General features: G+C 44.2%; 1 protein-coding gene across 8 annotated transcripts in view; it reads right to left on the bottom strand.

Moving 5' to 3' along the window:
- Window positions 1-1,587: 1,587 nt before the first annotated feature.
- Window positions 1,588-23,740, bottom strand: part of SHROOM3 (shroom family member 3) — a 321,642-nt gene continuing 299,489 nt past the window's right edge. For 7 of the 8 annotated variants that reach the window (XM_027058719.2, XM_053217221.1, XM_027058745.2 and 4 more), the window contains 4 exons: window positions 22,485-22,976; window positions 19,013-19,163; window positions 7,873-8,145; window positions 1,588-2,574 (listed from right to left, as the gene is read on the bottom strand). In XM_027058719.2, coding sequence (XP_026914520.1) covers window positions 2,206-2,574; window positions 7,873-8,145; window positions 19,013-19,163; window positions 22,485-22,976 — 1,285 coding nt within the window. In that variant the 3' untranslated portion in view covers window positions 1,588-2,205. The remainder of the gene's footprint in view (window positions 2,575-7,872; window positions 8,146-19,012; window positions 19,164-22,484; window positions 22,977-23,740) is intronic. The other variant, XM_027058724.2, reaches the window with a different exon arrangement.

The raw sequence follows: 23,740 nt of genomic DNA on the forward strand, positions 1-23,740 counted from the left end.
ACCCACCTGAGAATTCATTTTCAGAGTTGCATGTAAAACCTCCCTCATTTCATGTAACAACAGGCAACAGTTCAGTGTAGCAGAGGAGGGAGTGATATCCTGACAGGTCCTATGCTTTCAGGTGTTTATGTCATGACAAGCATCTGTTACTCTGAAGGCCACTTATTTTGACATGTATAGATCAGAAAAGTGATTGAAAAAAAGACTGTGCAAAGTGTATCCAGTCAAATCCTTCAGAGGAATAATTTTGGAGAGTGTTAGGAACTGGGAGCCCCCAGAATCCCCTTGAGGAATTTGACTAAGAGCAGCTGAAGACATTTACTGGCTGGCTTCCACCTGGTCTAATGCAGGGAGCCACTCAGTATCAGCAAGACACAGCTAATTACCAACGAGTTGATTTGGGGCTCCTGTGTTGGCCTAAGTCTGAGGAAATGTCAGATGCACTCTATTTCTCTACCTCAAAAGAACCATGAGGTGTGGCTGCTGAACACTGTCACTGGTTCCACAGAGTCCCTGGGAAATGGGAACTCTGGATGTAAGAGAGAAGCTTTGATGACATTCCTGGGAAACAGAGGTGCTCTCTTTCTGTACTGATGCAGTCAGCGTATAGCCTCCAAAAAAGGAAAGCTTTGGCTTTGGTGTTGATGGCTCACAAGAAACTTCTGGGTGGCCTGTTCATTCAAGCTCTTCAAAAGACATCTATATTGGGGACCAAAACTATAGTTTTGAAGTTCTTAAAACCAGGAGATACATTTCATTAAGTAATTAAAATGTGTAGGACAGAAGAGGGCATTTGGTCTCTCGAACAAATTTTCTCCCAATTCTCTCTAGTACTTGCCGCTCAAATGAGCAGAACTGGCCACTAGCCACGGGTCAAGCACATGTGAAAACAACAACAACAAAAAACTCTAAAAGCCTAGGTTGCACCACCTGCTCAAAGTACTAGGCCATCTCCGGCAGCCATTAGCACAGCCTGGCCGCTGGTCCTCGCCTCCTGCCACCTCCCGCTCTGTTTGAATAGACTTATAACTTGGGCTCTAGAGTACCCTCCAAAAAGTCATAACTTTGAAGCAAAATCACAGTCGTCAGATGCCCCGTCCAAATTCCAAATGGATAGTGCAAAATCAGTCTTTGGATATTGAGACAGTTTTTGATGGTGGTTGATAGGCTTAAGAATTTAGGAAAACTTTTTAAAAAGCATCATTAAAACAGCCTAAGAATAGATCTCTTGATGTAGGCTACATTTAGCCCAAATCCCCTGCAGAAGCACTGCATGACTTCAGTGGAATTGATTTGGTTGCTGACTTTCCTCTTACACAGATTAGCTGTCGTCCTTGTTGGTAAAATTTAGCTGTCTCCCCGCCCCAGCGATCGTGCCGTGAAGCACTAGGAAATGATGTGACAGCCATGTGGCACAAAACCTCCTTCCCAGGGAAGGTGGTGTTCCTGTTGGTTGTGGAAGTGAAGCAGCGATGACTGTCAGCAGAAACTGGGATTCCCCCGTACCCATTCTAACACAAACGAAAAAGGTACAAATCAGGCAGACAAGCCAAGGGCTTAAGAAAAAAGTCTCCACGCTCAATGTGATTATCTTTGGAATTCTTCATTTCATTAAGGTTTTCACAAAGTACAAAGCTCAAACATAACTGCCTATGTCCACCACAAAACAGAATCAAATAAGTGGTTAGCACACAAACATAATGATCTTTCTCATTTTAAAAAATATAAATAACGACAATGTTCAAGGTTTTACAGTTTTCTTCTGTGGGTGTTTCTCTTTAAGGCTTTATGTTGCAGACCCTTCATTAATGAGTTCTTATACCTGTTGTCAAGATATACCACCCACAAGCAAGGAAGGCCACTGTGAATACATTCCTGAGGGTGACACTCATTATGTTGCCTCAGCCTGTTAAAAACTAAATCGAACGCCCTCCCATCGGTTCTCACAGTTTCATTAATTTTCCTTCTACTAGAAAGTGATCATAGAAAGGAGTAAGTTCCCAGCAGCATTCAAGCTCTCAGATCAATCATGTAGGGTGAGAAGGAAGAAACAGGCTTTTTCCTGGATAGTTTGTTTGTTTTCCTTTCATCCAGAAAAACCCCAATAACCCATAGAGTTTAAATGGTGGTTTGTACTGAAACATTTTTCAGATTAAATAGTGTTGAGAGAAAGGGTGATCTTTTGGTTGGGTGTTTTAGAAGAGGTTAAAGTGGGGAGGTTAATGTTGGAAAAATACCACTTAAAGTACACCCCCCAACAGGAGCCGTTTCACTCTCAAGGTTTGGGGGCAGAACCAAGGCCCCTGCCTTGGGAATGAAATCAGACGGGAGGCTCTCCAGCAGACACTTGACTTGTTCCTGGCCTAGCTTGATCTTGTCGTCCAGCTTTCGCTGCTCAATGAGGAGTGTTGACTTCATTTTCACGAAATGCTGGTAATCCTGGAGCTGCTCCTCTGACAGGTAGTTGGCCAGGATGTCCAACACTACACGCTCCCTCCGATCCAGGTTCTCCTTGAGCTCCCGGGCATCCTCGTGCTGCCCAGCCAGGACCTTCCTCTTCTCGTTGAGGGAGCTCTGCCAGGGCAAAACCAAGAGATCAGCAGAGGGCAAGGGCAAGGAAGGAAACTGCAAAAACACCTTTTATAGGACTGTGAAATCTCCAAGGGTGTATTTCAACTGTTGCTCTAGAGTAAGGAGGCTTACTTTTTGGAAAATCAGTTTATTACCCTTCTGTTGCATGTATATAGTTCTCTAACTTGTCAAATTATGTGGCAGCTTTAAGAGAGATTACATTAAACTGGCTGGGGTAAAAGCTCGGCTCTAGGCTTCTAGATTTAAAAGGACAATCAGTGATTCCACTCACACGAAGTATTAAAGGTTGCATGTATCTATATGAGTAATCAAAAACATAGAGATACAAAGTAGAATGGTGGTTGCCAGGAGCATGGACTCGTTTAATGGATATAAAGTTTCAGTTTTACAAGAAGAAAAAGTTCTAGAGATCTGTTGCACAACAATGTGAACATACTTATCACTACTGAATACTTCAAAATGGTTAAGGCAGCAAATTTTGGGTTATATGTAGTTTATCATGATAGAAGACTAAAGGGGGCATGGTGCACCTGGGGGGCTCAGTCGGTTAAGCATCCAACTTTGGCTCAGGTCATGATCTCACGGTTTGTGGGTTCAAGCCCCACATCCGGCTCTGTGCTGACAGCTCAGAGCCTGGAGCCTGCTTCCGATTCTGTGTCTCCCTCTCTGCCCCTCCCCACCCCCTTGTTCTCTCTCTCTCTCTCTAAAATAAACATTAAAAAAAGTTAACTGAAAGGGGGGAAAGAAAGGCCAATCTTCACGGTACAAGTATTTACATTGATAGCGGTTCTCAAAGTGTGGACCAGCAGTGGCACGTCTCCTGGGAACTTGTTAGAAATGCAAATTTTCAGGGGCTGTTTGATCTACTGAATCCACAGCTTGGGAGCTGGGGCCCAGAAATCTGTGGTTTAATAAGCCTTCCAGGCGATTGTTCCACAGCTGAAGTTTGAGAACCTCTGCTCTGATCCACAAACCATGGGAACATCAGATTTTCCATATCGAAAGAAATCTGTTACCAATTTTTACGCCTCTGAATCTACTATGAGAAATTCTGTTTAACGATGATGGTAGTTTCATATTCTGAGCGTTTCTTACACAAACCCAATGGTAAGATAGCATGTGTAGGCTAATTTACTTTATAAAAATCTTTAACATGGCTTTTTACTCATGTTGACATATAATGAATCATTTTTTTTTTATGTTTAATCATTTAAATTTTTCAGGCCAAAGTCATTGAGAAATATTAAAATGAAAATCTAATTACAAGGTAGATCTGTAATTTTATTTCAATATAAATTGGCTATGTAGGCTTATGAAAGGCTCACAGGCCATGTGCCTTATCTTCCCTTGAACTAGCATGTCAGATCTTACAAAATAATGCCCAGGGGGGGAAAGTACAAAGTTTTAGGTTTATCTTACAGATATCTCCATTTTCATGGCTTCCTTCCCCTAATAAGAAAAACACATCTAAAACAACAACAACAACAAAAAACCCTTAGGTGAGGGGCCTGGCTGGCTCACTCAGTGGAGTATGTAACTCTTGATCTCGGGGTTACGAGTTAGAGTTCCACATTGGGTGTAGAGATTGCTTAAAAGTCTTTAATGAAATCTTGCCATTTGCAATGACATGGATGCAGCTAGAGTGTATGATGCTAAACGAAGTAGGTCAATCAGAGAAAGACACATACCATATGCTTTACTCATGTGGAGTTTTAGGAGACAATACAGATGAACATATGGGAAGGGGGGAAAAACGGAAACAAACCATAAGAGATTCTTTTTTTTTTTTAACGTTTATTTATTTTTGAGACAGAGAGAGACAGAGCATGAAGGGGGGAGGGTCAGAGAGAGGGGGAGACACAGAATCTGAAACAGGCTCCAGGCTCTGAGCAGTCAGCACAGAGCCCAACGCGGGGCTCGAACTCATGGACCACGAGATCGTGACCTGAGCTGAAGTCGGCCGCTCAACCGACTGAGCCACCCAGGCTCCCCAAGAGATTCTTAATGATAGAGAACAAACTGAGGGTTGATGGAAAGAGGTGGGTGGGCGATGGGCTAGATGGGTGATGACGGGCATTAAGGAGGGCACTTGTGAGGAGCACTGGGTGTTGTATGTAAGTGATGAATCACTAAATTCTTCTCCTGAAACCAATATTGTACTGCATGTTAACTGACTAGAATTTAAATAAAAATTTGGAAAAAAAAATTAGAAAAAAAGCCCTTAGGGACACATGCACCCCAATGTTTATAGCAGCGTTATCTATGATAGCCAAATTATGGAAGCAGCACAAGTGTCCATCAATAGACGAATGGATAAGGAAGATGTGCTATATATACTATGGAGTATTAGCCATCAAAAAGAATGAAATCTTGCCATTTGCAATGACATGGACAAAGCTAGAGAGTATGATGCTAAGTGAAATACGTCAGAGAAAGACAAATACCATATGATTTTGTTCGTATGTGGAATTTAAGAAACAAAGCAAACGAGCACAGGGAAAAAAGAGAAAGAGGCAAACCAAAAAAGAGACTCTTAAATACAGAGAGCAAACTGGGGAGGTGGGTGGAGGGGCGGGTTAAATAGAGGATGGGGATACAGTGTACAAGTGCACTTCCTGTGGCGAGCACAGGATGATGTTTGGAGGTGTTGAATCACTATCTTGTACACCTGGAACTAACATTAAACTGCATGTTAACTGGAATTAAAAAAAAAACCCAAACACCTTAAATACCTTTAGGGACTGAATTTGAATGAAGACACCTTTCAAAATGCTGTAAAGAAAAAGTGAAAACCTCTTTCTCACCTTTAAAAAATTAGCAAGTATTTTAAACATGAGGAATAGAGAGAGAATAATACCTGTGTGCCCATCATTAGCCATGCCAATTCTTAACAGGGGCATTTATCATATTTGCTTCAGATTAAAAGCAAAAACTAGAGATTCAGTTGAAGCCTTACATATATTCCCCTTCGCCCCACTGGTGACCATTCTACATTTTGCATTTGTTGAACCACTTCTTCTTCCTTCAAATTTCTATTATACTGGGTTTCTTAATGAAGACTGATCATGATAAAAACGAGTATGGATGTATTATGCATGTGAGCAAGCACACATCTGTATTCGAGGGCGTGTACATTTAAACGTTGAGCGGAGTTCCATTCTGGAACAACTCCTCTTCCCCTAACGAAAACTGCCTTCACTGTTTCTTCTCTCACAGACCTGTGGCATCCATCCCAGCGGCCAAACAGGAAACTTAAAGTTAGCTTCCGCTCTGCCCTACCTCTTGTCCAGCTTGCCTTACTATTTCAAACTCATTCTCTCACTCCCTAGTCTGTACCCCTGTGGTAGTTGCCTAAGTGAATGGCCTGACTCCTTCTTGGTAGACTCTTAGCCTAAGCCCCACCACTCTCCAGGCTAATTAGGTGATGAAATTAGTTTATGGCTCTTCCTGGCCTCCAGGCTAAAGTCCTAAGTCTGTAAAGTGTGACCCACAAGGTCTCTGTGACTATTTTCTGTGCTGGATACTGCCTGTGCCTCTAGATCCACTTTTCTCAGCCATGCCCTGGGCCTAAGGAAGCTGGTAGTGGGGACTACATTTGCTCACCATGGCCTCAGGGCTGTAGGACACAGTTAGAATTCTGATAAGGGCTCTCTTCCTCCTCCAAGTGATGGTAACCTTGGGGGGACAGGGAAGCTTCATTATCCCTTCTTCCTCACCCCTTCCCACACCTTCACTAAACATTGTTTATCCCTTTTGAATGAGCCCTCTATTTCCTGTCAATTTCCTGACTGTACACTTTTTTAAATATTTCCTGCAATCCACGATTTTTAAAAACCAAGCAACCATGTATAGTTCTTGAACATGCCATGGTCGTTCTTGACTTTGTCCATGACATTGCTTCTAAACGGTGAAGCCCTCCACGTAGAATTAAGAAATTCTTCTATACCCTGGTCAAGTGTCACCTGTGCCAAGTCTTTCCTGGCCTCCCCCCACCACCTGAGAAGCGTTTCGTGGCTGCGTCTGTCGCTATGCTGCAGCATTGTGGATGCACTTGCTGCTTCCATACTGGTTTTCCTCACTACATGGTGAGTTCCTTGAGGGCGGGGCCTGTGTTTTGGCTGGTGTTCATCCCCAGAATGCGCAGCACCAGACATTTGGTAGGTGCTTGTTTGCTGAGCGGAGGGAAGGAGGAAAGGATGACACTTTTGAGGCAGGCACTTCTAGACGATTTCTAGATGAGGAAGCAAAGACTCAGCACATTTGCATGAGGAGGGCACTCACCGGAAGGGGACAGGAGCTGCAGAAAGTTTTTGGATGCCCAAGCACATTCAGAATACCATCTAGACTTTTTCTATTTCAAAAAATGACATCTTCCCTTTTAATTCAATACATTAGGAGAAATAACTGGGAAATCCCTGATAGCCCCGAAAGAAAGAACTATAGATAGGAGGAGCCAGAAAGCAAAGGAGTCTCTTAGTGGCTAGAGTGCTCATCACCTTTTAGCATAAATATCTATGTACAATAGTTACAGGTATGTTTATTGTCTGATTTGTCTTGATAGGGTCCCTGAAGGCAGGGATCTGTCTGCTTTGTTCATGAGCCTCATGCATCCCAGCAAATAGTTGCTGTACTGATGAGTAGGTGAAGAATGCTATGCAGCTCTGGAATTATGTTCATCATAGAGAATAAAACTTGGGGTCTGCAGCAGGACCCCTCAGATCCTGGTTCCATCGCTTGCTGGCTTGTTGTGAGGATCCAGCGAGCCCAGTGCTGGGCAAAGAGGAAAGGACTTGAATGTTATCCAGTGTTGCTACCGCTGTTACTACCTGTCCTCTTTCTTCCAGTAGAGGGCGCAGTGGAGACACCTGGGTACATCGTCCCCAAGTGCCTGCAGACCCTTGCTCACAGATTCCCGGGAGCTTGAGTCCACGTTCCCACGTGGGAACTCTCCTCAGCCCCAGCAGGTTTTTTTTTTCTTTTTGTCCCTCTCTCCCTTTCTAATGTCACCCTCCCACCATGCTTCTGTCTCTTCCTTTTCCTAGGAAAGAAGGTTAGGAAAGAAAACTCTGGTACCTGTGTTTTTACTTTCCTAAGTATTCCCTGAGCCTGAAGTGCCAGCATTACCTCTTGGCATGCAAGATAACTTCTAATCTATACATTGGACCACCCTCCCTGCCCCAGAGATCATAATTTTCTCCAGAGAAGGGGTCATGTTCAATTGCACCTATGTGCGTGGGTTCAGAGGGAAAAGCCGTTGAACTAAATCACTAGTCCACCTACCCTTTCTTCATTACTGGCATCTTCACCGAGGCCGCTAAGGACGTTTTCCACCCGGGCCAGGCGCCCTGAGAGGGAGAGCAGCAGGTTTACCACCTTGTCCAAGTCCCCGATGAACATCTTGTACTTGTCAAACTCATTCGGCTTGCAGAGCTCACTGATCAAAGCCTCCACCTCTTCCCCCAAGGCATTATTGAGCTTGATGTCCATCAGCAGACTCCCTTTCGCTTCCTGCAGGGTCTCAAGCTTGTGGGTGAGGCTTCCAATGAGCTCGGCCTGTAACCCCAGAGGAGACACACAGCAAACGTTAGCCAGCGGAATTGTCAATGGAAAGAGGATTCATTTCTCCCAGGCACATCCTGTCTTTCCAAGGCTAAGCTGAAGGTCCCCTACTCTGTCTGGACTGCCTCTCAACATGACGCCACAATATTCTTTCCTTTCCCTGAATGTCTACAACTGCCTTTCTCTGAGCCTATTCAGTCTTCACAGGCCAACACTTGACTACATATCATCGCCTTGTAATGTTTCCCAATTGAGTCATGCTCTGTACAGCTCAGTTTTCCCAACTGGCTTGTCAACTCACTTTTATTTTACTATTAAGTTCAATTTTTTGAGAGAGAGAGAGTGCACATGAGCAGGTGAGGGGCAGCCAGAGAGGGAGACAGACTCCAAAGCAGGATCCCCGCTGTCAGCTCAAAGTGTGATATGAGGCTCAAATCCACAAACTGTGAGATCATGACCTTAGCCCAAGTCGGACCTCAACCGACTGAGCCACCCAGATGCCCCATTTACTCACTTTTATAAGGCTTTTCAAGACATGCTCTCTTTTGGTCCTCATAACGACACCACAGGCAGGTAGGGTATAGATTTCTTGTTTTACAAATAGAGAAGCCAAGAGTTAAAGGAACGAAGGGACTTACCCAAGGCCAGAGAGCTGAGTGGAGTATTGAAGATAGTTACCATTCAACAGAGCAGTTACTCTGTGCCAGACACTGTGCAATAAACTCTACATGGATTATCTCATTTAGTCTTCCCAACAATCATACATATACAGCAGGTGAAGAAACAGACTCCGGTGAGGTGATGGCCCAAGACACACATACCATTAAGCGGGGCTGCCTTGAACTCAAGTTAGCTTGATTCAGGAACTAGCCTTGTACAGTCATCATAAATATTCACCGAGACCTTTATCAGAAGTCAGCCGTCTGATCTTTCCATCGTGCTCCACTATCTCCACTTGCCTGAGTTATATAATTTGCCATTTTTATTGCAAATGTCTATGCATATGAAACAGTTACACAAGTATCCAATATATTTAACTGAAGGAATGAAGTAAAGGTCTTAGTGGTTTCCAGTTTGATTACACTTATACTAAATGTCTACTAGTTTGCTACAAGAGAAATTAAACTTCATGATTTTTAAATTAGTCTTTTGTTTTTCTCTTAGCCTAAGGTAGCCAGATGGAAAAAGGACATAATCTTTTTTTGGTTAAAACCTATTTCTTTACCACTAAAACAGTTCCAGCTCAAAAAAAAATTTTTTTTTATGCATATATATAAAATCAAGCCATGTGGCTTCAATTGGAAACTTGGTAAGAAAGGATCACAATTTTGATGTTAGAGTAAAATCTTCATTTTTAAAGGAAGGAAAAGGGGAAAAATAGAAATAATTTTGACTAACAGAACTGAAGGGTCCTGAGGATTTTTGGTACTATTTCTTCATCACCAGAAAATACAACAATTACAATGACATGGGGAAATATTTCTCCATGTTGTGCTCATCTTGGAGCTGGACCATCAGAGGCACTCTGTCTTCCAATCTAAGGTTCAGAGTGTCCTTGAAATGTCTACGTTTTGGCCTTCACGGTGACAACTTGTCTTCTCGACTCGCCGAAGCCCAAAGGCTAAACAGTGACTAACACAATTCTCATCTGCTGCACTGCCTCGTCATAGGTTATAATCTTTGGCTTTCCTCAAGCTGTGTAGTTAAGACAAAGTCAATGCAAGGATACCTTCAGTAGAGGAAAACCTCGTACAGTCTATATCACTCCCCAACTGAGGAGTCTAAACCCAGAAAAAATGCAGGTGGCAGAGAATATTGTTTAATATTCCTAATGTTCTCCTGGAAAACAGATTTTCCAGAAAACCCCCACCAACTGTGGCTGGCATTTTTGGTATCTGCCTGCTACCCAGCCTGCTAGGCAGCTCCAGAGACACGCCCAGCAGGGTGTGACGATCCTGCGTGGTGTTATCCGTTCTTACGAAGAGAACAGCAAGGAGACGGATGGAAAGCAGTAGGAAAAATAAACCCTGCCTGCTGTTACAGCTTCCAGCATTCCCACCAGACAAGGTTCAGAGAAGTCAAATGTCATTACAGCTGCTTTTCAGGTAGACAGTGAGAGACTCTGACATCTCCATGAAGTCAGGCCAGGAGGTTTTCATCTTGCTGCCTGCACTCCCTAGGCTCACCACTCCGTCACCGGACGATACCTTCTCACAGTCACCCCAAATCCAAAGGGGCAGATGACTGCGCAGCATTTCTATACTCCAGCCTCAGGGAAAGGTCTCTGATTATTCAAATGTGGGATCCATTTCAGCCTCTTGTCTTGAGAAGTATAGTTTCTAGAAAAGTCTTGAAACAGAACTAGGAGATGGAAAAGAAGGTAACGGCCTTGTGTTTTTCATTCCTCTTACTAGGACTTCTTTTGAAACTAATACTGTGTCATCACTTCTGGAACTCAAAAGCACTTTTGTTGATAGTTTATCTGATATCATTAAAAAACAAACCCTCATCATGGCCTCAGAAGCTGGTATTTGAAGGGACAGGAGACTCTGAATGTGTGAATGAGCAGAGACCAGGAAGGATACGTCCGTCCTCACGTGTTGGGCGGAGTTTCTTCTGGACTCAGCTGGGGGCTCCTACGCCAGTCAGTAGTGCCGAAAGGGCAGCCCCCAGGCAGGCCTGGTCCAGTGGGCGGGCAGCGGGCAAAGAAGTGACACAGCGGAACAGCAATGGGAGATCAGGCTCAGCAGCCTAATCCTCTCAGTCTGTCCTCTGCACAGCCTGTTTGGGTTTTCAAAGACGCCGGGCAGAACCACAGCCTCTCTGTGCAGGAGCTGATGTGTACTGTGGGCTTCAGGGTAGAAGGAAGAATAGAAGGAGACGGAAATGTCCGGGAGTGATGCAGGGAGGATTCGGTGGGAAGAACCAGGGCACATTTCGTGGCACTCTGGTTTCTGAAAGCTATTTGCCGGGCCATAAGGTGATGTGTTAGCACGTATGGCCATGCTGTGATATAGAAGTTACTGAGCAATCTCATCCGTCACTCCTGGCCCAAATGGTACATATTTGGATGGTATTTGATTTTTTAAAATGCTTCTACACTTAAGTGACGGAAATTTGGATTTAAAAGGGATGTGAGTAACTGAAGGCAACAAGGGAAAGTTGGCTATACCAAACAACCATTTCTCTGCCAGGCAGACCTCTTCAAAAAAAACCAAAAAACAAAAACAAAAAACCAAACCCTACCAACTTCTAGCTGCAGAATTCACTGTGGGAGGGACCACAGGTCTTTTGAGGGGTTTTGTTTCAATAACATACTAGTCTCTCAGGAGCTACTTAATTTGCAAAGTCATTCACATTTTTTCACTTCTCATCTGGTGCGAACTGTTACGTCACCCTGTGTGCGATGCAATTTATAGGGTTTTTTTTCCTCTAAATATAGTTTAACAGACCCTCCCCCTCCTACCTCACCATTTGCTTGCAGCAACCCTGCTGGGCCCCTTCCGGCCTCCTCACTGCCTCCAGGAGTCAGGAACCTAGGCTCTGACAGAAAACTCACCCCCCATCAAACCACTTGACCTTTGGTGCCTCCATCTTCTCACTCATAGCCAGGGGATAATAATATCTACCTAAAACTAATGTTTGAATATTAAGCTCTTTCTCTGTGCCAGGAACCACTTAAATATTTTACTATTCAATTACTACTCCCAATAACCTGATGAGACAGGTAGTATATTATTATCCCGGTTTTACTGCTGCACAAAGTGAGGTGGCTAGAAGTTATTTAACTTGCGAGAGCCAGGTCGTCTGGCTTCAGGGATCAGGGTTTTAGTCACTACGTTAAAATAGCTCATTGGAATGTTCTGAGGCTCAACTATAATAAAGCTTGTGCGAGCATTCTGGGAAATATAAAAGTATTATACACATTCAAGTTATTGCTACTTGTGCTGTCATTAAGATTCAGCAATAGTCTGGGGAACACTCATTTTAGGGCGCACCTCTAGAGGAATACTCAACGTCTCCCCCACGTGACCATGCCACCTTGCCTTCTGCTCAGGGATCTGTGCTGACCATGTTCCCAATCACGTTGCTAATAACACGGCTGGCCTGTGCTGACGGATCATCTTCATCTCAAAGAAGAGTAATTCAGGACTCCTAGCTGCATGGCTGGAATTCAGGGGCAGAGTGGAGTTCAGGCTCCTGCTAGTAAAAATGATGAAGATAAAGACACTTCAACCACAGGCTTTGTTGTTTCTTTCTTTGGTTTTAAATGGGAGAATCTAGGCAGTAGTACATGGTTGTTTTCACAGCTGAACTTCATCCAGGAGAAAAGTCAGGGGTGATTTTTGTCCCAGTGACAGAAATGGGATCAAACCTCCATCCCATGTTGTGGGACCTCAACGAAAACAGGTCTTGGGGACTCAACTACCATTTCAAATATTCTCTGGCACATTCTCTGGCAAGAGTGGCTCTTTACCATTCACTTCCTCTCAGGAAGGCTTGTGATCAGAACGCTGTCCTATTTACTTAGTACAGTCTCTTGGTTCTGGGTATCAGGACTCTCTGACAAGAAACAGTATTAAATTTCTTTAAATTCAGCTAAGCCCAGGGGCGCCTGGGTGGCTCAGTCAGTTAAGTGTCGAATTTGGCCCAGGTCATGATCTCATGGCTTTTGAGCTTGAGCCCCGCATTGGGCTCTGTGCTGACAGCTTAGAGCCTGGAGCCGGCTTCAGATTCTGTGTCTCCCTCTTGCTCTGCCCTTCCCCCCTCATGCTCTCTCTCTCTTTCAAAAATAAATAAAACATTTATTTTTTTTTTAAATTTTTTTTTTTCAACGTTTATTTATTTTTGGGACAGAGAGAGACAGAGCATGAACGGGGGAGGGGCAGAGAGAGAGGGAGACACAGAATCGGAAACAGGCTCCAGGCTCTGAGCCATCAGCCCAGAGCCCGACGCGGGGCTCGAACTCCCGGACCGCAAGATCGTGACCTGGCTGAAGTCGGACGCTTAACCGACTGCGCCACCCAGGCGCCCCATAAATAAATAAAACATTTAAAAAAATTTTTTTTTAATTCAACTAAGCCCATCATCCTCCCTCCCTAAATGACCTCTGTTTCCCTATTTCAGTTATGACAGCCATGTAAGGCCAGGAGCTCGAGAGTCATCCTTGACCCTTTCCTCTCTACCATGCTCCACATCTAATCTGTCCCCATGTTCTGTCCACTCTGAATCCCCCCCACCTTTTTTTTAAATCCACCTGTTTCTCACAGCCCCTACTGCACTGCCTTTACACAGGTACCGTCACTTTCCCTGTAACACCCTCCCAACTGCCGCCTCTGCCTCCACAGCTGCCAGAGAGACTTTTCTAAAATGCCTGTCAGCTCTCTCCCTGATGGTAAACCCCAGGGTGGAGGAAGGATGAGAGACTCCTGGCGTTAGCCAACATGGTATACGCCCCCTACCGCCTCCGGCCCCACTTACCACAACTAACATCCCTGGACTCTGAAGGGGACTCTGTAAAGTGAAGGATGGCAGCGTGTCGGGACAGGGAGCCAAATGTGAAGTATGACCCGGAATGGGGGTTAGTTGCCTGCCTCCCCCTTCTATGTTCTAGCTCTGAAGTGCATGCAGAGAGTGGCAGCAAAACTCTGAGAAAAGTCCTGCCTTTCGAACAAAGGACCAAAAAAAGGGGCCTCCTCGAGCTAAAACGTGTGGGGAAAATCCTGTTTTTAACCCTCCTTGTTTTCTTCCCCTAGCCCTGGCTCCCAAGAGTAGCTCTACTCCCTGAACTGCACTCGCAGTGGGGGCACAGGCACTGAAAACCCCGAGAGAGAGAAGCAAAAACAAAAACAACAAGTCTTCTTTATGGTCAGAGGAAGTGGTCCAAACGGTGTGAGGGGAATTCCCACTCTTTTTTCTTTCTCTTTTATTGAGGGAGGTCCCAGCCATGCAGAACAGCATAGCAGCCCAGGCTGCTATAGTCATGAGAACTGGTCTTTCTAGCCAGAGGCCCAGGAAGAAGGGTGGCTGGGAGCCAGACAGTGTTGGGCGCGGGGGGGGGGGGGGGGGGAACTGCACGGAACAGCCAGAAAGAAGATCCCCTAATTCTGTGTATGAACTGACAGAAGTCCTAGGCTCACGCTCAAGTAGACCCAAAGCAGCACAACAAAGACTCTGAGAACTGAACTATGATAGAAGCACTAACCAAGTCCCAGACTAACCTCTGAATGGTGCATGTTTGGGAAGGATCTGTGCAACACAGCAAAGGCTCTGAAAACCGAAATGATGTTGGAATTGGCACCTGAAGGTGGGACAGAACTTATAGTCAAGGGGCACCTGGGTGGCTCAGTCAAGCGTCTGACTCTTAATTTCGGCTCAGGTTGTGATCTCACAGTGTGTGATATCAAGTTCTGCATCTGGCTCAGTGCTGACAGTATAGAGCCTGCTTGGGATTCTCTCTCTCCCTCTCTCTCTGCCCCTCCCCTGCTCTCTTTCTTCCTCAAAATAAATAAACTTTAAATACAAAAAGAACTTGTAGTCAAGCTGAATAGATTGCTTGCTAAAATGAAAACAAAAAAATCAACATTCTGTAGAAGATTTTAACAGAACCCAGAGGCTCAAAACGTAATACTCAAAATGTTCAGAATACAACACAAAATTACCCAATATTAAAAAAAAAACAAAAAAACAGTAAAACATGAGCAATTCCCAGGGGAAGACAATCCTGAGGAAACCCCAGTGCTGGGATTTCCAAAGCCTTTAAAATAACTTTTATAACCTTCCTCCATGGTAAAAGTAAACACTCTTGAACACAGAAGTCTTTGGCAAAGAAACAGACACTACAAAAAACTGAGTCAATGGAAATTTTGGAACTCAAAACTATATTTGAAATTAAGAGAATTACTGGTGGAATGAAGACAGTCCTACAGAAATTATCCAATCTGAAGAACTGACAGAAAACAGATTCTTAAAAATGAACTAGGGCTTCAGGGACTTGTGAGGCAACATCAAAAGGTCTAATATTTGTGGTACTCGAGTCTCAAAAGCAGAAGAAAGATTAGTGCATAAAAAATATTTGAAGACATTACGGCTGAGAACTTCCCTGAATTTGGTGAAAGACCTAAATGTACAGAATCAAGAAGTCAGTAAATGCCAAATAGGAATCACCAAAGAAAATCAGGCTCATGCACGTCATAATCAAGCTGGTGAAAACTGAAGACCAAGAAAAAAAAAAATTGAAAGCAGCCAGAGAAAAACAACACATTGCATACAGGAGAATCAATATTTAAATGACTGTGCAGTTTTTGTCAGAAACCATGGGAGCAAGAAGGCGGAATGACAACTTTAAAGTGCTAAAAGAAAAAGAACAGTCAACCCCCAATTCCATATCCAGTGAGAATATCCTTCAGGCATGACAGCAGAATAATGACATTCTTAGATGAAGGAAAACTAAGAGAAACCGTCACCAGTAGACCTATTTTAAAAGAAATGGAAGGAAGGAAGGAAGACTGAGGTTTTTCAGGCTGAAAGGAAGAAAGACCACAGAGAAATCTGGAACTTGAGGAATGAAGGAAGAGCAACAAAAATGGGCAGCTGAGAACCATCTGGGTCACTAATGATGTCCTGGGGAAAGCCAATTCTGCAGAACAACAGATTCTTTTTGCCTTCTGAAATATTCCACTAAGTCTCTAAGCCAAAGCCCTTTGGCCTTCAGAATAAAGAGTCATGGGATCTGTTGAAGCAGATTTTTGCCTAATAGACATAGCTGGGTTAGGCAAAGAACTTAAAGCTCTAATTATTAGACTGTCTTTAGATTTTTTTGTTCAGATAGTTCAGACAATGAAAGTGTTTCAAACTTCTGTTTACTTGGAACATTATAATTCATCATCTATGATGTATACATAGAAAATATATAAAGTAGAATTGGTTTAAAAGGCTGATTTCAATTTTTAAAAATATTTATTAATTGGGACTCTGGTTTCCATTGAGTCTTAGTGAATTTCATGACTAGCGATGTATCTTAGGTTACTAGTAACTTTAAATATCAGGTAATAAGTTATTTCTTTGGGAAGGTTGGTGGGAGGCTAGTCTCTGCCTTGGAACAATCTTGATGAAGCATAATTTTTTAAAATCACCCTTAGAAAAGCTTGCTGTATATCAGGAAGGGAACTGCATTTTCAACTCTATGCTGCAAATATTAATAGATGCCTTCTACAACATCATTTAAAACTCACATATTTTTGGGGTACCTGGATGGCTCACTCAGTTAAATGTCCAACTCCTGATTTCAGCTCAGGTCGTGATCTCACGGTTCATGAGTTCGGGCCCCAAGTTAGGCAGTGTGCTGACAGCACAGAGTCTGCTTGGGAGTCTCTCCCTCTCTCTGCCCCTCTCCATATTTTCTGTTTCTTAAAAAAAAAAATTTAAGTTTATTTATTTTGAGAGAGAGCACACAAGCTGGGGAGGGGCAAAAGAGAAGGAGAGACAGAATCTCAAGAAGGCTGCACACCATCAGCAGAGAGCCGGATGTGGGGCTCAAACTCACAAACCACGAGATCATGACCAGAGCCAAGATCAAGAGTCGGACGCTTAACTGACTGCACCACCCAGGCGCCCCTTTATATTTTCTGTTTTTAAATTTTTTTAATGTTTATTTTTGAGAGAGAGAGAGCGAGCACATGAGTGGGGAGGGCAAGAGACAGAGGGAGACACAGAATCTGAAGCAGGCTCCAGGCTCTGGGCTGTCAGCACAGAGCCTGACACAGGGCTCGAACTCATGGACCGCGAGACCATGACCTGAGCCGAAGTTGGATGAGTAACTGACTGAGTTACCCAGGCGCTCCATATTTTCTGTTTTAAGTCAGGAATATAAACACAAATGACGCTAATGAAAATTCTATTACGCACGAATAAGCTTGCAGTTCATTAAAAACATCTCATAGGATTCTCTAGTGCCATGCAGTAAGATCTGAACTCTTCAGGATTTCAAACAAAGCCCTATGTGACCTCCATGGCATTCTGGCCCCTGTGGAGCCTCCCAGCCTTATCTTCTGGGGTCCATTGCCTTCCTGTGTGATCCTCTAAATTTGGTCATTTCTAACTGAGGCATGAGCCTTTTGGTTGGCATTCCAAAGTATCAAACTGCTGGCGATACCCTTCTTCAGTACAGACACTCCCTGTGTTTTTCCACATCTCTGGGTCTGTACCCAGGCCAGTCCCTTTGTCTTGAATGCCTGATATTCTTCTCTTGCCCTGACTCCTTCTGACTCATTCTGATTACTTCGGTGTAAAATGTGGCAGTATAGGTATCAGAGCAGTTTTGTGGAAATAAAGAGAATATAGCAGTATGAAAAACACAGCCCACACTTAACAAGGTAAGAAGTGCTCAGCACATTGTACCTAATGTTATTTCCTGTGAGGATTAATCCTCTGTGCCTTTATACTCTCAATCTAAAAATACTTTTGCCATATAATCATCAGAGTGAGAGGCTGATAATAAACTGATGGGAAAGCATTTTTTTTAAAAAAGCAATGAGTAATTTGTCACACTGCTACTATAAAATAAGGTATCTCTACATGCAAAAAAAATGGAACAAAAAAGTGTAAAATATTCAGTGAAAGGCGCCATGGCAACTTGGTACCTGTAATGGTGTTTATATAGCTCCCTCTTTGGGATAAATAGAGAGACTAGAGCACGTGGTTTTTTTCCCTCATCGGAGGACCCGTTCAATGGGGGCATTCGGCGGCATTTGAAGTAGGGATATGCCGGAAGTAGGGGAGCCATGAAGCAGGTGTTTAAATGGGAAAACCTCGGGCTGGGAGAGCTCAGTACTACAGTGCCAGCCGTGCGCTTGTGCGTCCACGGAGCCAGGAGCAGTGGGAGGGAGAAGAACACCCCTGACAGAGGTGCTTCTAAAATCCCCAAATCCTCCTGCCCCATTACTCCCTGCTCGAGGGTCTGTGTCCTGTGGTCTCGTTCCACACACAAACAAGAGAGCCTGGGACAGATGGAGTAAATGAAATAGAATCACCTAAGAAGGCTTCTCCTGGGATTGGTACCACTGAGAACCACTTACATTCCAGGCTCAGCAAGAGACAAGCGTTTGAACAGAGTCCTTTTTCAGTGTACGGGCCTGGCTTGTATGAAGAGCTGAAAACTCAGTGGCAGGTGGCCCTTCCGGGGCTGTAGGGAAGGCAGAATGGCAAGAACTTTCTCCCCGGCAGGCACAGCTGGGCTTAGATCTTCAGGGTATGTGGGAAGACAGCAGCGGCATCATGGTGTCATTTTTAAAATGTCTTACATGTAAAATTTCTGTAGGAGTATCAAATGCTAACTAAATTTCAGTGCTGTGCTTCCAAGCTATTCACTGGGGTGCTGCAGACAGAGTTGGGGGAACGTAAAGATTAACATTACCACCTCTCAGAAGTGTCTTTTGACAATCGGTCTTTTTCCTTAAAGTTTCTATATTTTCTGGTTTCCCTTTTGGCCATGAAACATGAAAGGAAAATTACAGACTGCGGGCATTGGCTGGTCAGCTCAGAGAAGAGAGCTGGGGTCTCTGTGTTGGACTAAGTGAAGGTAGGGCACCTGGGTTTTAGTCTCAGCTATGAGACTTTTAGGAAGTAACTTATTCCCTGTAATGACTTTCACTTTTGTCATCTGTAAAGATGAAAATGACAGGAAAGCTATGAGGAAGTCACTCAAAGTGCCATGTGAGTCAGGAGTCCAAGGACCGTATGGGCAAGGTTGGTGATGTGACAGACCTTTCTTCCTCTCCTGCCCTAAGGAGCCAGTATCCTTGCTCAGACCTTGACTCTCTTTTTGGAGAGAGCAGAACACAGGCCTCAATTCTTCCTTTACCTTCTTTTCATTGACATCCACCTGCTCCTCTTCCTCATTCACCTCCTCTGGCATATCCTTGATCTTGTTCAGAAGCTCAGCCTTGGGAGCAGACACACTGTAGTAGGCAGGACAGTTCACCAGCATGCCCACTGCCTCCTTGTCTTCACTCCTGAGGCATAAAGAACGAAAAAGTACACAGCACATTCCAGAAGCTTCATTTTACCACATGTCTGTGCATTCAGAAAGGTGTAAAAAATGCTATTCATTCCCTTCCCAGAAATTAGGATGAACAAATACTTACCAAAGAGTGATTACTATGTATAGGGCTCTTGGAAGCCAGGCAGACCTGGGCTGGAAAACACCAAAGGGAGTGCTGGGAAGGAGACTGGACATCAGGCCTGTGGATTTGCTAGATGACTCTGGATAAGTCATTTGACCTCCCTACGTGTTTCTCCTTTTGTGATAAATATGAGTTCCTGAGATACAGGAGTGCTGATGCATGGGGGCACTTGTACCCCAATGTTTAGAGCAGCACTTTCAACAATAGCCAAATTATGGAAAGAGCCTAAATGTCCATCAACGGATGAATGGATAAAGAAGATGTGGTTTATATATACAATGGAATACTACTTGGCAATGAGAAAGAATGAAATCTGGCCATTTGTGACAACATGGATGGAACTGGAGAGTGTTATGCTAAGTGAAATAAGTCAGTCAGAGAAAGACAGATACTGTATGTTTTCACTCATATGTGGATCCTGAGAAACTCAACAGAAGACCAGGGGGGAGGGGAAGGGGGAAAAAAGTTACAGAGAGGGAGGGAGCCAAACCATAAGAGAATCTTAAATACTGAGAACAAACTGAGGGTTGATGGGGGGTGGGGGAGGGGAAGTGGGTGATGGGCATTGAGGAGGGCACCTGCTGGGATGAGCACTGGGTGTTGTATGGAAGCCAATTTGACAATAAATTATATATAAAAAGTATGAGTCCCTGAGTGTGAGGGTATTTTGAAGGTGCTGCACCATCTCCAGTTGTGGGTTATTTCCTACTCTTCCAGGGTTACCCGTCATCTTTCTGATGCCTACTATGATTGTTGCATGGACACTTGGCCATGTTTCCTTCTCATATAAGCATGACAGCCCAGATAAGCCTAAGAAATCTACAGCTTGCTGGTCAATGGCCACGAGATGTGAAGTCTACTCCTTAGGTACACAGCAGGGGTTTCGAGGCCGGGGAACAAACTAGGAATTGAGAAACCTGATGTCTAGTGTTCTCTGCTTGACTATCACCAAGCTGTCTTTCAGAGTACAGGTCAGAGCCTACTAACTGAATAAATGACTCTATGGAAGTAGGTGAGGTTCTCTTGGAGAGGTATTTCAATCTTGTGACTTTATTTTTAACATCTAGGCCATCATTTTACTATGGAATAAAGAGCCACAGAAGAAGTCATTTTTATTCATTTCCTGTTTGATAGGACTATTCTTCTAAGCAATATAGTTACATTTAATTCAGTTAATTGAAAAAATAGGAAAAAAGTCTTCTGATATGCTCCCCCCCCCCCCCCCCCATATATTCATAGCATTACAAATGCTTCTCAGGCTTTTGACTGACTAAACCTCACAATGGCTAGTCTCATGCACAATAGGACATTGCTTGTTTTCACCAGAAGATGGCGCATGCCAGCCTTTTGAAATTCCTCCAGGTCTCCGTGCCGCAAAAGCTACATGACTATTTCATTTCTAAATTGAGAGAACGAATGTTCTCAGTGATAATGCTAGGAAATACTTTGCTAAGGATGTATTTGTAAGTTGCCTTGGCCTTTTTACAGCAAGTGGTCAGAGAACAGAATGAATGGAAGCCCCTAACTCTGATCTATGACACCTACCCACGGGGAACTGACACACCCAGAGAAACCCATCTTTGGGTCCTTCGTGGAACCCAGTGGATTGATTGTCTTGCGCATTGTGGGTACTCAGTAAATGTGTGCTAACCAGCTGACCCTGGATAAGTCACTTCACCTCAATAAGTCTCTGTTTGCCAAATCTGAAGAAGGGGACGGACAAGGTGACAGTTCAGGCCTTGTATTAGGAGAGTCTCCAACAACCTATCAAAGAGCTTGTAAGGACTCCATCGCTCTTTCCTCTCTCCCCCTCCCCCAAATCAAAACATAGTATTCCTGTTGGTAATTTAGTTAGGATCAGTTGGAAATTTCTAAAGGCAAGCCCAAATTTAGACAAAAAGCTCTGTTTTTATTTAGTCTAGAAGCCACTAACTGTGGAGTACCAATCCATCAATCCACATAGTTTTCAATGAAAATTAAAAAGAAAACAAAAACCACTCTAAACCTTTCCCATAGTAGTCCTTTAAGGAAATCAAACATACAAGAAAATATGCGATCACCCAGGAGAAATCAAAAGAATGAAAAATACAGATTGCTCAGGGTCCTTTCACCCCTGTGGCTGGGGGCTGGGACGCACTGCACGACTGTAAACACGTGCCATCAGGGAGCTTCAGAAGCAGAGGCTCGCTGGCTGAACAACACTGTGAGACTGCATCCACGTTCAGATCTCTCTTGATTTTTAGGGTTACACAACATCCACCTAACTCTTGAAAAGGGCGAATGTCAGTGTAGTAAATCCATTTGTCTGGGCTTGCTTCTTCTTTTTTTTTTTTTTTTCTGAGAGAGATAGGGTGCAAGTGAGCAAGGGGCAGAGAGGGGGAGGTGGGGAGAGAAAGAAGCGGGGCTCACCCAAAATGAGGCTTGAGCTCACCTAATGGGGGGCTCAAACTCACAAACCGTGAGATCACAGCCTGAGCCAAAGTCAGATGCTTAACCAACTGAACCACCCAGGCGCCCTGGGCTCTCTTCCTTCTTAGAAGTCTGTGCTCACCTCCACCTTGAGGAGGCCTCTGCTCTGCTCACCACTTCTCCCTGCCACTCAGCACTGACCCCTGTGGTGCTGTCTGCAAAGGTGACTCTGTTGCTTATTGAGTTAGGGGCACTGTGAAATCATTATGAGAGCAGGCACAGTCACCAGGCCAAGCTCAAATCCAGACGCCATCACTCACATGTTCTGGGGCTTTGGTTGGGCAGTCTTAATTTCTCTGTGTTTCAGTGACCTCACTTGTAAAAGGGAGGTAAGATTGGTCGCAACCTCAGGAGGTTCTTGTGAAGATTCAGTGAGATAATGTTTATATAAAAAATTACTACAAGGGCTAACACAAAGACATCAACAATATTAATGGTTTTAATGGCAATTGTCACCACTATTACTATTTTTGCTGTTGGGCAAGTGCCTAGTAACTCAAGGTCAGTCTGCCCCACTTTCTACTCCTCAGAGCCATTCTGCTAAGGCTGAGATGACGTGTCATTCTTGGGTCAGAATCTTTGGAAGCAGGAAAATGTCACACAAGTTGTCCTAGACCTATTACCACCCCCATGGAAGGAGGTTAAATATAAGTCTCTTTGAGGGCATTACCAGGGACTTACCTCTTGCTTTCATATCCTGCACAGTTGACAGTTCTTTGCATGGCCTTTCTCTTTATGCTGTTCTCCTTCAACAAGTTTACATCTCGGGGAAACAAACCTTCCATCAGGTCCATAGTTGTCTTCATTCTGGAGTCTGGATCCAAAATGTCTGCCAGAGATTTGTCTTGGTGGACAATTTCCTTTGCCAGAACCTCTGTTCTGATGTCTTCTGAGGTCTTCTGAGGACCAGAACTAACATTCTTTTCTAAACTCTGAGTCCCACTGACTGGGTTGTGGATGGGAGATGGCTGCCCGGGGCCTGGCTGCTTGCCAAGAGCCCCAGCAAGTTGGGGCAGAGCGCCCATGGTGGAGGGTGGGTTGGTCTCGTTGGCTTCTGAACCCTTGATAGAAGTTTGCGATCTGGAAGCTGGTATCTGACTGCCAACCAAATGGACTGTACCAGGCATGGGCCTTTCCTTGGCAACTGTCACCTTGGCAAATTTGCTGGAGCTGCTAGGGATATTAAAAAAGAGAGGGTAAGAGAGGAGTCAACAGAAGGGTAGGAAGACTGAAGGAGAAGTTTTCCACATCAGGGCTGTGGCTTCCCACATGAGGAGTGGTGGGGTGGGGGCAAGGTAGTCATGCCCTGAGGTTATCACTCCCCACAAATTGCAAGGTCCTGAGGGCTTTCTCCTCACCCCAGCAGTTGGTCACATGGGAGTGTGTAAAACTTTTTAAGGGATCTAGTAGGAATTCAGTTTTGGTGAATGTTGCTGTGAGATTCTAGAGCTTTCTGAAAGGTCCAGGTGAACAGAAGGAGTTAATTGCAAAGGCAACGTGTTCTCTTGGTGTTTAGAGACTGCTTGTCCTGGGAAGTATTTGTTGGGAAATGCTTCTTCTCTATTCTTCTGGCTTCCGAGAGGTTTTCCCTCAACATTACTGACCTTTAGCTCTGTTCTTTATCCTTTCCAATGGACACGGAGTGACTGTGGAAAGAAAGCTGACCATATCCTGTCCATAATCCAGCTTCTTCTCTTTCTTTTGAGAGTGAGGCTACCTCTAGGCTAATCTACACCTCTCTCTCTCTCCCTCCATACACACACACACACACACACACACACACACACCAGTGTGTATCTAGCATGGCCTGAGACTAGGCAGGTAAACCTGTTTGGGGTTCACCATCAGGAGGCTCGCTTACACTCAAGAGAGGAGCCATATTTTCCAGTATCAGCTCTATCAGTAACATGAGCGATACTTTTGTCTTCTATATGTCT

The sequence above is a fragment of the Acinonyx jubatus genome, chromosome B1 (assembly GCF_027475565.1).
Source record: "Acinonyx jubatus isolate Ajub_Pintada_27869175 chromosome B1, VMU_Ajub_asm_v1.0, whole genome shotgun sequence".
Lineage (NCBI taxonomy): Eukaryota > Metazoa > Chordata > Mammalia > Carnivora > Felidae > Acinonyx > Acinonyx jubatus.